General features: G+C 46.3%; 1 protein-coding gene across 1 annotated transcript; it reads right to left on the reverse strand.

The window, feature by feature from the left end:
* Positions 1 to 922: 922 nt before the first annotated feature.
* Positions 923 to 16990, reverse strand: LOC114247874 (myrosinase 1-like). The gene is made up of 10 exons (XM_089735636.1): positions 16862 to 16990; positions 15789 to 15936; positions 13958 to 14124; positions 13018 to 13266; positions 11979 to 12067; positions 11435 to 11582; positions 9841 to 10001; positions 9090 to 9242; positions 2528 to 2619; positions 923 to 1110 (listed from the first exon to the last, which is right to left on the reverse strand). The coding sequence occupies exons 2-10, from the start codon at positions 15818 to 15820 to the stop codon at positions 933 to 935; spliced, it is 1269 nt and encodes a 422-aa protein (XP_089591762.1). The 5' UTR covers positions 15821 to 15936; positions 16862 to 16990; the 3' UTR covers positions 923 to 932.
* Between the last annotated feature and the right edge of the window lie 98 nt (positions 16991 to 17088).

The following is a 17088-nucleotide window of genomic DNA, read 5'->3' on the forward strand; positions in this document are numbered from 1 at the left end:
CACCGGGAGATGTTGGGCGGCGTGGCTCCTCCGTCATCCAAAGTCGAGTATGAGGCAAAGAGTTTGACCAAGTGCACAATGCTAATATTTTTTTAAAATAATGCATAAAAGATACATTAAATCAGTAAAGAAAACATTACACACACTACATACCATGTATTTGACGCACACACGCATGCATACTATTTATTGTCAAACATTTGTTCTTGACGTCTGTGGTCAAATTGAGAATAGATTAAATATTGTTTGTCTTTATTAATATTTTTTTATAGTGTAGCCTTGGCGAAATTTGTGATTATAGAAGTATAAAATACAATCATAATAGTGTACATACTTACAATTCCAATTAATTATAGTCGAATTTCGACTACTGCGGGACCTCTAGTCTGCATTAATGCAACAAATAATATATTCGTAAAGTATGGATGTTTATCTGAACTTCCTACTCTTTTTTTTATTTTCTGTAGGCCGTGAGTATAGATTTCATACTAATGTGCACATTAACCTTTACAAAACATATACCACGCGAATAAAGAGCTTTTACGGTAATGTAAAAAAAAAAAAAAAATTTATAATCTATACATATAAATAAAATTGGAGTGTCTGTTTGTAATATTGAAATAACCGCTTTTTACTACGTGCATATGAATATATATACGGTACATACACCAAAATAACATTTTTTACAATTTTTGTCTGTCTGTCGGCTGCAGCGATTTTGACGGGACTGACAGGTAGCTGATGATATAAGGAGTAATTTAGGCTACTTTTTTTAGACTAGCTTCGCCCGGTGGCGTCACCCGCGGTACGACAATAACCGCGGGTAACATCGTGGGACTCAACTATCAATAATAAAATTTAATGTTTCCGAAGCGAAGCGAGGGCGGGTCTCTAGTATAAAATAAACAGATCTTTATTCAAACAACAATATTTTATGCGACATCGGCAATAGTTTTCTTATATTCGTTCGTATCTTCCATCTGTGACTTCCACTTGTTAGAATCGATCGATCTGCTCTTGATAACGTATGAGTAGTACTGGGCTGAGAGTCTTGGAGTGCGCTTCCGGTCCACGTCAGAGAAGTCGACGTCGTAAAGACCAAACTTTGCTCTGTAAACATTTTACAGATATTTACAAAGCGAATTTCCACCTTGACACACACCGTTAAAGTCGCAATTGTCTTGGGTGGACAAGCTCACAGCCCACCTGGTGTTAAGTGGTTACTGGAGCCCATAGACATACACAGCGTAAATGCGCCACCCACCTTGAGATATAAGTTCTAAGGTCTCAAGTATAGTTACAACGGCTGCCCCACCCTTCAAACCGAAACGCATTACTGCTTCACGGCAGAAATAGGCAGGGTGATGGTACCCACCCGCGCGGACACACAAGAGGTCCTACCACCAGTCATTACGCAAATTATAATTTTGCGGGTTTCATTTTTATTACACGATGTTATTCCTTCACCGTGGAAATCAATCGTGAACATTTGTTGAGTACATATTTCATTAGAAAAATTGGTACCCGCCTGAGATCCGAACACCATTGCATCGCTCAACACGAATGCACCGGACGTCTTATCCGCTAGGCCACCTCTTTCGTACGAACAGTACGTGGACGGCCAGATCTTTTTCTGTCACAAACAGAGGAGGTCTCATTAGGTGCAATGAGACCTCCTCTGCTTTTGACAGAAAAAGATTAATAGCCCGATACACAAACATTTTACTAATATCAAGCGTATGGAGAGTTTTAAAAACTGCATTTGGCTCCATACCTACTTTGTGTAATGCAATCACAGCGATTCGGTTCTCTTTATCACCCCACCCATTTTAATATCGCAAAATATTGTACAATGTATTGGTGCCAAAACAAGAAAACTCAATGAGCAATCATATAAAAATGACAGATTCCAAATTCAAATATAATATTTTATTTATTTTTAATTGTAACAGTATTTATGGCCAGACTAAGTATAGATGTGTGCCCTAAACACGTCATTACGGATCCTCCAGATAATGGATCTGGAGGATCCGTAACGGTGCTTTTAGGTACCTCAGGCACAGGTCACAGTCCTCGCCGAGCCCGTTGCTAGGGACGAAGGGCTCGACGAGTAAATTAACCCATAGACACAGTGGGAGTTTCTCGGCGGATCTTCTCAGTGGGTCACGTTTCCGATCCTGTGGTAGATTCTGCGAAGCACTTCTCTTGCTAGGGCTAGTGTTAGCAACACTCCGGCTTGAGCCTCGTGAGCTCACCTACACGTCAAGGAGAAGCTGAAATAGCCTCTCAAGGCTATCAGCATAGGTAGCAAAAAAAAAGAAATCGATGTGTATGTTCTTCCATTCCCTCCTGTCGTCTCCACAGTGGACAGCGACATTGATTCTGGAGTCCATATCGTCTTAATTTAATCAGATTCCAGCACGTGGAACTGCTGTAGCGCACTTTTGTAAAGCACGCAAAATTAGTGTTTGGAAAATGATGTTCTCTCTTCTAATACAACAAACAGGATATTGGAAATGCTACTTACGTATACCCGTGCTTCCATTCGAAGTTGTCCATCAGTGACCAGTATGTGTAACCGTGTATTCTAGCTCCGTCTTCGTAAATGCAAAGTAGAATCTAAAGAATACAAGTGAATTAATACTTCGACAAAGCGGCCGGACACGACAATCCTCTCATCGTGGCCACCGCTAATGATATATCAGACACAGGCGACGAAGCAACAGAAAGCCGCCGTCGCCCGAAGCATGTCTTGTCGGATCCCCTGCTTTTTTTTTATTTTTGCTACCTAAGCTGATAGCTTTGAGAGGCTAACCGTAACTAGTACACCCATTCTCGCTCACGACTCGGTCGTGCGCGGACGTGCTTTCCGATCCGTGGCCCGCTTGCGAGCTGCGTCTCTGAACTCACAGCTGTGCTCGACAGTGTAGTGACCGTGAATACATCGTGCTTACAATTCGGTAGTGCGGACGTTCCGATCCGTTGGTTGCTTGCGATCTGCGTCTCGGAGTCCATTTTTGTGCGCTAAAGTGTTGTAACCGCGAACCCACCCTATACCAACTGCCTTTTTCAAGGCAAAACCAATCGCTACGATCAGGCTTCCTGTGGCACTCACAGGCTAGCGATTTCCTAACCCTTCCCAAAACAACAGTCTTTTTCAAGACTAGACCCCCGCTCGCGATTCTGCCTGCTGTAGCACTATACAGCCCGAGCGGGTTCCTTTCCTTTTCCCCGCCGATTGCCGTTTTCACGGCATAGGCATTCCCCCCCCCTGCTCCTTGCTGTCCTGCAGCACAGGTGGGTTACAAATCCTATCCGGGGCCTCGCCTTTCGGTGAGTTCAACAAAAGTCCCGGGGCCGCCCCCCCGGGCAAGAAGACAATGGAAGACAGTGAAAGTGCTAGTGATATTGTCGGGTTCCTTCGGGATAGGTACCCGTCAATTAGGGCCGAGTATCTTGAATATAGGGCCTCTCGTGGCAATCCCTCCCCCCCCGCGTCCGTCGCCGCGTACTTCAAACGTACCTCGGAGGCACGCCGCGCGCCGCCCGCCGCCGCGTCAAGTTCGAGCGCACGTTCCGACGTAGCGACTCACGAAGCGCCTAACGCTACCCCCACCCCCGCGCCCGCGTCGATCGCGTCATCGCTCGTCTCGTCCGTCGCGACCTCGATCGTGTCAAATAGTTCAGGCTCCGATACCGAATCGGAGATGGACTTTGAATCCGCGTCCAGCCCCCAGCCCGGAACCTCGGATGGTTTCCAAACGGTTACCCGCGGCAAGAAACGTACTCGCGTCGTGGAGTCCCGGAGCTCCTCGACAAAACAGACGAAATCCGCGTCCGCCTCTCGACCAAAGGTAGTAGTCACACCGGAGTCGGACTCCGCGCGCCGCGTAACCCCACCGCCGCGTCCCAAGCCCGCGCCCGCTCCTAAAGTAGCTGCCCCGCCCCCGCTGATACTTCAAGAGAAGACAGCGTGGAATCGAGTGTCCCAGGCCCTTCAGGCAAATAAAATTAACTACACCCATGCGCGTAACGTCGCGCATGGGATTCAGATCAAGGTCGCAACGCCGGGCGACCATAGGGCCCTCTCAGCATACCTCCGAAAGGAGAACATAGGTTTCCACACCTATGCTCTTCAGGAGGACCGCGAGCTCCGCGTAGTAATACGCGGAGAACCGAAAGAACTAGACATAGACTACGTTAAGGAGGACTTGATCGCTCAGGCACTCCCTATAGTTAGTGTGCATCGGATGCACAGTGGGCGGGGCAAGCAGCCCTACAACATGATACTCGTCGCGTTGGAGCCAACCCCGGAGGCAAAAAAGAAAATCTCATGCCTCTCGACAGTTTGCGGCCTATCCGGGGTCTCCATCGAAGCCCCCCATAAACGTGGCACTCCCGGGCAGTGCTACAGATGCCAGCAGTAATTGCCACGCGCGCCCCCGCTGCGTAAAGTGCCTCGGCGACCACGCCACATTAGATTGCTCGCGTGTTAGGGAAACCGCGACCGAACCTCCAAGCTGTGTCCTATGCCTTAAGCAAGGGCACCCCGCGAACTACCGTGGATGTCCTAGGGCTCCGCGAAAACGCCCAACCCACCCGGCTCCGCGAACCGTCGGCCCAAAGACTTCGGCACCTTCAGTGCCGAAACCCGCCTTCGTGCCGGCTGCAGTTCCCACGGTCTCGGCGTGGAAAAAACCTCTGCCGTATACTAAGGCGGGAACGGAAACCGCACCCCTGCCCCCGCTCGTGACACGCCCCGCGCCCCAGCCCCTGCTCGCACCTCGCCCCGCGCCCGCGTTCCGTCCCCCGCAACCCTCTGCCGTCAACGACTTCGCGCTCGTGCGCGACTTCGTCACCGCGGTGAACTTCGACCGTCTGCGATCGTTCGCTGACGCTATCCGTAGGTCGGTAACCCCCGAACAGCGGCTCGCGGCCGCTTTCGATCACATGGACGTTTACGAGTCCGTGTCGCGTACGTTATAAAATCTTTACCGGTAATCAATGGCGCAAAAAGGTAGAGAAAAACCGTATTTCCTTACGTTAGCATTCTACAATGCTAACGGACTCGCGCGGCAACGCGATCAAATTTTCGAATTCCTCCGCGACAATCTTATAGATATCTTGTTAGTGCAGGAGACCTGTCTGAAGCCCTCGCGTCGCGACCCGAAAGTCGCGAACTACGTAATGGTTAGGAATGACAGACTCACCGCCTCGAAAGGCGGGACTGCCATTTACTATAGACGGGCCCTGCACGTTGTCCCTCTCGATACTCCCTCGCTCTTACATATCGAGGCGTCAGTGTGCCGTATCTCGCTGACGGGACACCAGCCGATCGTCATCGCATCCGTTTATCTCCCCCCGGACAAGCCCCTCCTGAGCAGTGACATCGAGTCACTGTTCGGCATGGGAGACTCCGTCATCCTGGTAGGCGATTTAAATTGCCACCACACTAGGTGGAACTGCCATCGTACAAACGTTAACGGTAGGCGTCTCGACGCGTTTATAGACGACCTCACCTTTGAAATAGTCGGTCCCCCAACTCCAACATGTTATCCGTATAACATCGCGCTCCGTCCGAGCACTATAGACCTGGCATTGCTTAGGAACGTAACTCTGCGCTTGCGTTCCATCGAAGCAATGTCAGAGCTCGACTCAGACCACCGACCTGTCGTTATGCAGCTCGGTCGCCCTCACAACCCAGTCACTGTTACGAGGACCATGGTGGATTGGAATAAGCTGGGCACGTGCCTAGCCGACGCCGCTCCGCCAATCCTCCCTTACGGCCCGGATTCGAATCCATCCCCCGAGGACACCGTCGAATCCATAAACATCATTACCGATCACATCTCTTCCGCGATCATTAGATCTTCAAAAGAAGTCGATGCGGAGGACAGCTTCCACCGCATCAGACTGTCCCACGATCTTAGGAATCTCTTAAGAGTTAGGAACGCGGCAATCCGGGCCTACGATCGTCTTCCCACGCATTCAAACCGGATTCAGATGCGTCGTCTACAACGCGAAGTCCACTCCCGCTTAAGCGACGCGCGTAACGATAATTGGCATAGTTATTTAGAACAACTCGCGCCCTCCCACCAAGCATACTGGCGACTAGCTAGGACTCTCAAATCCGAAACTACCGCTACTATGCCTCCCCTCTTACGCCCTTCAGGCCAACCACCGGCATTCGATGACGATGACAAGGCTGAGCTGCTGGCCGATGCACTGCAAGAGCAGTGCACCACCAGCACTCAACACGCGGACCCCGAACACACCGAGTTAGTCGACAGGGAGGTCGAGCGCAGAGCTTCCCTGCCGCCCTCGGACGCGTTACCCCCCATTACCACTGACGAAGTTAGAGACGCGATCCACAACCTCCAACCTAGGAAGGCACCAGGCTCCGACGGCATCCACAACCGCGCGCTAAAATTTTTGCCAGTCCAACTGATAGCAATGTTGGCTACAATTTTAAATGCCGCTATGACGCACTGCATCTTTCCCGCGGTGTGGAAAGAAGCGGACGTTATCGGTATACATAAGCCGGGCAAACCGAGAAACGAAACTTCTAGTTACCGTCCGATTAGTCTCCTCTCGACGATAGGAAAAATTTACGAACGTCTCCTTAGGAAACGCCTCTGGGATTTTGTTACCGCGAACAAAATTCTCATAGACGAACAGTTCGGATTCCGCTCAAAACACTCGTGCGTACAACAAGTGCACCGCCTCACGGAGCACATTCTGATAGGACTAAATAGGCGTAAACAAATCCCGACCGGCGCCCTCTTCTTCGACATCGCGAAGGCGTTCGACAAAGTCTGGCACAACGGTTTAATTTACAAACTGTACAACATGGGAGTGCCAGACAGACTCGTGCTCATCATACGAGACTTCTTGTCGAACCGTTCGTTTCGATATCGAGTAGAGGGAACTCGTTCTCGAGTAGAGGGAACTCGTTCTCGTCCCCGTCAACTGACTGCCGGAGTCCCGCAAGGCTCCGCGCTCTCCCCGCTATTATTTAGTTTGTATATCAATGATATACCCCGGTCACCGGAGACCCATCTAGCGCTCTTCGCCGATGACACGGCTATCTACTACTCGTGTAGGAAGATGTCGCTGCTTCATCGGCGACTCCAGATCGCAGTAGCCACTATGGGACAGTGGTTCCGGAAGTGGCGAATTGACATCAACCCCACGAAAAGCGCAGCGGTGCTCTTCAAAAGGGGTCGCCCTCCGAACATCACTTCAAGCATCCCACTCAGTAGTAGGCGCGCAAACACCTCCGCCGTTAGTCCCATCACTCTCTTTGGCCAGCCCATACCGTGGGTCATACCGTCACCCTCGACAGAGGGATGACATTCCGTCTCCATATAAAAACGGTACGCGACCGCGCCGCGTTTATACTAGGACGACTCTATCCAATGCTTTGTAGTCGAAGCAAACTGTCCCTCCGCAATAAGGTAACTCTCTACAAAACTTGTATACGCCCCGTCATGACGTATGCAAGCGTAGTGTTCGCTCACTCAGCCCGCACCCACTTGAAATCCCTTCAGGTTATTCAATCACGATTCTGCAGGATAGCCGTCGGAGCGCCATGGTTCCTTAGGAATGTGGATCTCCACGATGACCTGGAGCTCGACTCATTTAGTAAGTATCTACAGTCGGCATCGCTGCGCCATTTTGAGAAGGCGGCACGACATGAGAACCCTCTCATCGTAGCCGCTGGAAATTACATACCCGACCCAGTAGACCGAATGGTAAACCGTCGACGTCGCCCAAAGCACGTCATTACGGATCCTCCTGATCCATTAACGGTGCTTTTAGGCACCACAAGCACCGGTCACCGTCCTCGTCGAACCCGTCGCTTGCGACGAAGGGCTCGACGAGCGAACTAACTCATAGACACAGCCCACTGAGTTTCTCGCCGGATCTTCTCAGTGGGTCGCGTTTCCGATCCAGTGGTAGATTCTGCGAAGCACTGCTCTTGCTAGGGTCAGTGTTAGCAACTCTCCGGTTGAGCCCCGCGAGCTCACCTACAAACGTTAGGGTGAAGCTGAAATAGCCTCTCAAGGCTATCATCATAGGTAGGGGGAAAAAAAAAACGTAACTAGTAGATGAGCTCACGGGGCCCAAACCAGACGACATTGCTTACACGAATCCTAGCAAGAGCCGTGCTTCGCAGAATCTACCACCGGATTGGAAACGCGACCCACTGAAAAGATCCGGCGAGAAACTCAATGGGCTGTGTCTGTGGGCTAATTTACTCGTCGACCTACGTCACAAGCGATAGGTTCGACGAGAACGATTACCGGTGCTTGAGGTACCTAAAAGCACCGCTAGTGGATCGGGAGGATCCGAAATGACGTGTTTTGGGCGACGTCGACTGATTTCAATTCTGTCCGCAGGATCGGGAATGTACTTACCGGCGGCCACGATGAGAGGGTTCTTGTGTCGTGCCGCTTTATCGAAGTGGGATCCCCTGCATCCACTTTCGGTGCTTTTAGACTCTTCAAGCACCGGTAACCGTCCTCGTCGAACTCGTCGATTACGACGAAGAGTTCTACGAGCTAACTAACCCATAAACACAGCCCACTGAGTTTCTCGCCGGATCTTCTAAGTCGCCATCGACATTGCTCTTGTTAGGACTGGTGCCAGCAAATTCTCTCAAGTTAACCCCGTGAGCTCACTTACCCGTCTGAGTGTAGCTGGAATAGCCCCTTAGGCCACCAGCTAATAGGTAGGGAAGAACAGTAAATTAAAAACGATTTTTGGATGAAGTTCTGCTCAAGCGTGGCTCACGGTTAACTGATAGAAATCGGCACCTCACATTATTTTATGGATTATAACAAAAAACACTCGCTGATAAGGCGCCAAATTAAAGTGGAAACTATTAAAATAGGATATTACATTAAAAAGGAATGGACGCCCCTCCTTATAAGTACACACACACAAACCTTTTTTTTATTCTCGTTACCATATAGTTAATAGACACAGAAGATACCCAGAAGACTTTTCACTTTGATCAGGTAAACATGAACCGTGTTAGGATGGGTTCATGCAACAACAAGTCATCAAATAATAATATAAAATACCTTCTCTAAGTGCTTCTCGATGTAGGTGATTCTGTTGAAATCATTCAGGTCATCTTTGTAACTGGTGTAACCGTTTTCTGTGATGAAAATGTCTTGGAATCCGTAGTTTTTCGTGACCCAAGCTATGAACGCCCTCAGGCCTTCAGGGTATGACTGCAACAAAGGAATTTATTCTATTTTTGTTCAAATACGCTTATTTAATTTGCGCCCATCTTAACTCGAGTGTGGGCACGCCAAATGTACAAAATGAGTAACTAACAACTAATGCACTGCCTGGAAAATTCCACATATCTATATATAACGGTATTGAACGGTAAGCAGCGGCTTGGCTCTGCCCCTGGCATTGCTGAAGTCCATGGGCGACGGTAGCCACTCACCATCAGGTGGGCCGTACGCTCATCCACCTACTACGGCAATAAAAACACTTATAAATAAAACGGAAACATTCCCAATTTAGCCATACTGTGTAGGTTTAATAAAATCAAATGGTTTAAAGATGATATTGCTTTTGTTATTTACTCATCTACCTATAAGAAAATCAAACAGCCATAGCAAGCTATATTTGGAAGACTTATACAGCACATCTAGCAAAAATCAGAATATACGGAGAGTCAATTAGATTTTCTAGATTGCTGAAGGCTTTGAGGGATTTTTTTGATTCACACACATACAGAATCGTCATCCAATAATATCTCTAGATTTTCCACAAGAACTTAGAAGGCACAGAGAAGAATAGCAAGGAATGTCTTACACTGTATTCTTCAGGATATGTCGCTGTGCTGTTAGGGTAAGTTTCGAAAATCGCGTTGAACTCTGGCAGATTGCCAAGGTATTCCGGCCTTTTCTCGCCAGCTTTAGCTCTTCTCACCGTGCGACTGGTGTAGTAATTCAATCCAAAGAAATCATTAGTACCTGATGAGTTTCGTCATTATCAAAACCTTGTCGAAATGTTGAAAATTCATTAGTATTTGTGTAAATTCTTTATTAAAGTGAAACTTTTATTACATCGTCTCAAACTTTTTCGTCTGTATGTTGCATGTCGCGTGACTGTCGGCCGCGGAGTAGGGATAAAGTGAAAGGCGCTCGTCAGAGCAGCCAAGGCCAATATGGCGCCGCCTATAGTTCGCAGCAGCTGACCGTATAGTGTATAGACTATTACTTATTTGTGCCAATGCTCCACGCTATTTTGTTTTTGTTTTTGTCAGTGCTTAATGTAAATTTTGTTTGTCAGAGTTAAAAAAGTTTGAAGTCGTCGTGGCCTAAAGGATAAGACGTCCGGTGCATTCGTATATAGCGATGCAACAGTGTTCGAATCCCGCAAGCAGGTACCAATTTTTCTAATGAAATACGTACTTAACAATTGTTCACAATTGACTTCCACGGTGAAGGAATAACATCGTGTAATAAAAATCAAACCCGCAAAATTATAATTTGCGTAATTACTGGTGGTAGGACCTCTTGTGAGTCCGCACGCGTAGGTACCACCGCCCTGCCTATTTCTGCCGTGAAGCAGTAATGCGTTTCGGTTTGAAGGGTGGGCCAGCTGTTGTAACTATACTGAGACCTTAGAACTTATATCTCAAGGTGTGTGGCGCATTTACGTTGTAGATGTCTATGGGTTCCAGTAACCACTTAACACCAGGTGGGCTGTGTGCTCGTCCACACATCTAGGCAATAAAAAAAAGTATATAATGTGAAAAAAAGATTCACTTTTACCGTGGTTTTATAAAACCACACAATCCTTTTTTTTCTTTTGTATGTATAAAATAGTAAAATTGTCATTAGGTTGTTCATACATATATTGTTTGATTGTCTAAAAGAGATTTCTCTTACCAATAAGACCGCCAATTTGTTGTTTTTTTTTAGGATAAAATATGATAATGATGATGATCATCATCTCTACCAAATCTCTCATTACCTGATGTCCTTGAGCTACGATCACTTCTCACCGTCAGGAAGGCCGTAGGTTCGTTTGCCTACTAACGCAACAAAAGTGACCAGGGTTGTGAAATTTACTGGTGCGGGCTTGCAATTTACATTGCATAGATACATGGTAGAGCCACAACACATTAACAGGAAAGCAAGCACCCTGGTTTCCCCACGAAAAGGTGATTAGCATCTGTAAATTAGGAACTCATCATCATCATCAGCCTATATCTCTCCACTGCTGGATGTAAGCTTCACCTTTAGTCCGCCACACTGAACGATCCATCGCCTTCCGTATCCAATCTTTTCCAGCATATCGCCGCAAGTCATCGGTCCAACGGGCAAGGGGACGCCAAACGCTGCGCTTACCGGTACGCGGTCTCCAGTCCAGATTAGAAATTAATTAATTAGGAACTCACCTCTGATGAATTCAACTTCATGTTTGCTTAACGGAGGTAATCTAGAGCGCGGGTATCCTTCTTTTGAACTGATATTCTTCAAAAGTTCTACAACGATAGCAGGCCACCCTCCCGACTTAGAATATAATGGGTGCATAAAACGACCAAACTGTAAAGAGAACGAATTTATGGGTCTTGCTATGTCGTGGCCTACTGGCTAAGAAGCCCTGTTTCGGGTACTCGCATGGAATGATACAACTGTGCCATGTTTGAATCTTGCACCAATTGATACAGTTACGTATTTGGTACAGATCCTTCAAAAGAAAAATCTGTCCCAACGGAGTAGATTCATTCGCGAAGCAGCTGCCTTCTAGTTAATAGGTCTTCACCGGAGACTCTGGCGTACCTGTAGCAAATCCCTTCCCTCCTGGCTAAGCCTTTTCTCGCCCTCCTGTCCTCGTGAAACAAGAAAGACCTCCAGGCCACAAGTAGGTACTCCTTCATTCATATAAATCAAATTTTAAACGGATACCACTAGTAAGCAATAAATAAATATATTACATACATTATATTGCCGGAATAGTTCTGTGAGTTCCGAATCGTCTTGAGTTTTTGCACCGAAATAAAATGCGGTGTGGGCAATACCGACTTTCCCTGCAAAAAGACGTTAATCTTAATGGCTATGTCAATATAATATTAAATATTAGACTCTGGCTAACATATCTATAAAGTATATATAAAAATGAATTGCTGTTCGTTAGTCTCGCTAAAACTCGAGAACGGCTGGACCCATTTGGCTAATTTTGATCTTGAATTATTTGCGGAAGTCCAGAGAAGGTTTAAAAGATAGATAAATATGAAAATGCTCGGAATTAAATAAAAATAACAATTATGTTTTCCCTTTGATGTGTCCCGCGTCGAACGGATTGCTTTTATTTGTTTTATACAAAAGTTTAGGTCTTTTATTTATCGATTGAAGCACTACGAAGTCTGCCGGGTCAGTTAGTATATATATATTATTGTATACATATTAAACCGATCATGTTTTAAACACTCAGGAGCTCTCCGACATCATTCCGTAATGTCTTACCAGTGCAACACGATCGGATCAGAGTTCATCTGAAAACCAGGATACCCATAGGATTGATCTCCGCTAGGATATTTCTGGAGCTACACACCATGTCTTTCTTCATACATGGATGACTTTTTTAATGGCCATTGTAGATAGACGAGCACACGCCCTGCCGGATGGTGAGTGGTTACCGTCGCTCATGGACATCAGCAATGCCGGGGGCAAAGCCAGGCCGCTGCCTACTGCTGAGTACTGTCCGCAAACCTGGTTTACGGTTAGACGTGTCACAGCGCTCAGAAATGACTGAGGACAGGAGTTAATACCAAAGCCAGATTATCCGTGGCAGAAAATAACTCTGGTAACGCACTGTGGACGAACACAGTGGGTCAAGATAGTATGAATGAACTTCACTCGGGTGGCCGGCATTGCCATAGTTAAAACGATATTATGAAATCATCTCAAAGAAATATTTCTTTTTCTCTCGTTATGTTTCTTCAAATCTCTTCAAGATTTCGGTTAAGCAAAGAAATACCTTGGTACATCGGCTTATAGTTCTTTTTATAATTATGGTAAGCTTTGGCGTGAGCCATGAGCAGAGTTTTCGTGCACAAATATGGAGCCAGGAATGGCTCGACGGCCCCAAGAACGCGTGAGCTGCTATCACAAGCAAGTAAAGGCTCATTGATCGTGATCCAAAGTTTCACTCTGTCTCCGTACAGAGAGAAAGCTACGTCCGCGTAATCGGCAAACCATTCTGCCATTTCAGGATTGGCCCAACCTCCTGCAAGGAAATTAGACGAAATGACTACAGGTAATGGAATGTTTGTTAATGACATTAATGCTATTGCGACTAGTAGATTAACTCACGAAGAAGCATAAAACAGCCTGGTGGTAGAACCATTACTGGTGGTAGGACCTCTTGTGAGTCTGCGCGGGTGGATACCACCACCCTGTCTATTTCTCTCGTGAAGCAGTAATACGTTTCGGTTTGAAGGGTGGGGTAGCCGTTGTATACTTGAGACCTTAGAACTTACATCTCAAGATGAGTGGCGCATTTCCGTTGTGGATGTCTATGGGCTCCAGTAACCACTTAACACCAGGTGGGCTGTGAGCTCGTCCACCCATCTAAGCAATAAAAAAATAAAAAAAGAAGCCTAATAGAAGGAATAAAATAGAATTAAATTGAGTTCACCTAAATTTCACGATAGTTGTAGTATTGTTTAGATATCATTAAATTAAAACCGTACGTACGGATTTTCTGGTATTTCTGATTACCGATACCTATAGACAAATACCGCCACCCACCTCGAGACATGGGTTCTCAATTTTTACAGCACAATGGCTGCCCCACCCCCCTTCAAACCGAAACTAATTACTGCTTCACGGCCGAAATGAGTAGAGTCGTGCGGGCCCACAAAAAGCCTTACCACCAATTACGTTTTGAGGAATTTACTGGGAAAATTAGTTATTACCCAAATCTTGAAATATCTTCGGCATATCTGAATGGTACAAAGTGACCATAGGTTCAATCCCTCGGTCTAGCAGTCCGTTTATCAAATTGTCGTAGTATTGCCGTCCGTCCGAACTGATGCGAGTGCGGAATCCTTTAGGCAACAGTCTTGGCCAGGATATAGAAAACCTACGAAAATGACCATGATTATTAGATAATGTAGACATCTATAATCCAGACAGCGCTTTGCTGACTATTGTAGAAAGTGGGTTGAGCTAGTTCATCTTGACGATTACGAAGAAGTATTCGACGAGAACGGTGACAGGTGCTTAAGGGCTTAAAAGCACCGAGAGCGGATCCCGAAGATCATACAAGACATGTTTCAGGCGACGGTTGACATAGTTATTAAGATTAACGTATTTTTGCACGGAAAGTCGGTATTGCCCACACAGCATTTTATTTCGGTGCAAAAACTCAAGACGATTCGGAACTCATAGAACTATTCCGGCAACATAATGTATGTAATATATTTATTTATTGCGTACTGGTGGTATCCGGTCAAAATTTGATTTATATGAATGAAGGAGTACTGATGGCCATTCTACCTTCACAAGGACAGGTGGGCGAGTAAAGGCTCAATCAGGAAGCAGGGGATTGATTTTGCGCAGCACCACTGCCTGGGTTCAATAAGTAATTAGCGGCAGCTACGATGAGAAGGTTATCGTGTCGCTTCGCTTTATCAAAGTAGCATTCTGACGCAGCCCTAAGGTATTTTCGTAACGGTTCTAAATTTAGATCGTCGTGAAGGTCGACATTCCTTCAACGGCTATGCTGCACAAACGGGTTTGAATGACCTGGAGAGAGTTTATGTGCATGCAACATTACACTTGCATAGGTCATGACGGAACGTATGCAAGTTTTGTAGAGTGTTACCTTGTAACGAAGATACAATTTACTTCACTTGCAGATTATGGGGTAGAGTTGACTGAGTAGGAACGCGGCTCGGTCGCGTAATGAGTTGATGTGGGGACCGAATGTCCTTCTATTGGAAGAACATTGAAGTTGTCGTGGCTTAAAGGATAAGACGTCCGGTGCATTCGTGTTGAGCGATGCACCGGTGTTCGAATCTCGCTGGCGGGTACCAATTTTTCTAATGAAGTATGTACTTAACAAATGTTCACTATTGACTTCCACGGTGAAGGAAAAAAACATCGTGTAGTAAAAATCGAACCCGCAAAATTATAATTTGCGTAATTACCGATGGTAGGACCTCTTGTGAGTCCGCACGGGTAGGTACTACCGCCCTGCTTATTTCTGCCGTGAAGAAGTAATGCGTTTCGGTTTGAAGAGTGGGGCAGCCGTTGTAACTATACTTGAGACCTTAAAACTTATATCTCAAGGTGGGTGGGGCATTTACGCTGTAGATGTCTATGGGCTCCAGTAACCACTTAACACCAGGTGGGCTGTGAGTTCGTCCACCCACCAAGCAATAAATAAAAAAAACTTCAATTCCGACCTACCGCACAATTTTTTTTAGCGCTAGCACGTAATTACAAGTACGCCTAGTTTCAAAAGAAGTAGGGGGAAAAAAAATATCCAGATATGGCTACTACTACAGAAACATGACATTAGAGAAGTGGCCGTGGAAGCTAGTGTCTGAAGAAGGCCCGGTTCGCATATCTACTGATGAACAGAAGATCCGAAAACTAAGATAGTTCGAGTTGATATCGAAACAAAAATCACATTCACGAGTTCATCCGTCTTCAACTAAGTGCAAAATCCTCCATTCGTAGATTTCCAAACCTTCCAATGGATTAAAGTTATACGAATTGAGATTGAGTGATTTCCTTTACCTGTAAAAATCAAGTCCCAACTGCTCGGCCATCTCAATGTCCTTCTCGTACTGGTTGTAAGAGTCACAAGCAACATCTCCGTTGGAGTGATCCTTGATCCTATGGGACTGTGTATGCGTGTAATCGTCCCAAGTACTTGGTGTTTTGTCTAAGAAATAAACCATCTTAAGAAGAACCTATATATTACCCAAGCATCGTATATATTTTTTTAAGTTTTTGTATAGATCGCTCGATTTCGAAATTTGAGTGATAACAGAATTGAATCCCAATGCTGTGCTGCGAAGCGATCCCGCATTGCACTCTGAATGGTGGGATGATAGCTCAACCCCACATCACAATATCCATTCACTACTAGTTAAGCTCTATGCCCCGTTACAGAAATAAAACCTGCGATTATTTATGACGCTCACACGGAAATGAAGTATCGTGATTCACTAAACATGAGACCCGTAGTCAGAACCCGTCCAAAAAATGTACTTATAAATTTAATAGCATCGGTTGTTTTTTTTTATGATTGAAGGTTTGCTGGTGGCCCTGAGGCTTTTCCAGTTTCACCAGGATAGGTAGGCGAGCAAAGGCTCAGCCAGGAGGGGTGAGATTTGCTAACAACTGCCCGAGCGCCTGAGAAGATCCGGCGCGAAACTCAGCGGGCTGATGCTGTTGCACGTCGAACTCTTTGTCAAGTTCGACGAGTACGGTTTCCGGGGTCCCATAGCCTGCTCCTAGTAATAGAGCTGAAGGCATCTAATGCAAGAGTTATTGGATCTGATGGATCCGTAAGGACATGTCTAGAGCGACGACGGTGACTGGCTCCTGCGTGATCGGGATTCGGGGAGTAGTCAGCGGCGGCAACGACAAGGCGATTATCATGACGCATAGCCTTATCGAAGTAGACATCAGTTGGACTTTAAAACGAGGTGCTGCGTAAGCTAAATCCCAGGCAACTCGAAATTTGAAAACAATTCGTTTTTAAAGTAAACGTATTTTTTTTAAATCTAAGACCTCAATCAACAAATTACGAATTGTTCAGAATAGTATGAATATAATCATTAGTTTTTAAAACTCAAACTCACCACTAACATTCCAGGACCCTTCGATCTGGTACGACGACGTGGCCGCTCCGAACTTGAACCATCTCGGGAAATGCAATTCCTTATTCGCCAAGAGCGGACGAAGGAATGAACTGAAACTTATTACAAATCGTAATTATTAGTACTATTGTAACGCAGCGTTCCGTTTCGCGGGGCAACAGTAGCCAAAGGGATTGTGACTCAGGTCCGTGCCGCGACGACCCACCCCG

This window comes from Bombyx mandarina, chromosome 20 (genome assembly GCF_030267445.1).
Source record: "Bombyx mandarina strain Sakado chromosome 20, ASM3026744v2".
NCBI classification, from domain to species: domain Eukaryota; kingdom Metazoa; phylum Arthropoda; class Insecta; order Lepidoptera; family Bombycidae; genus Bombyx; species Bombyx mandarina.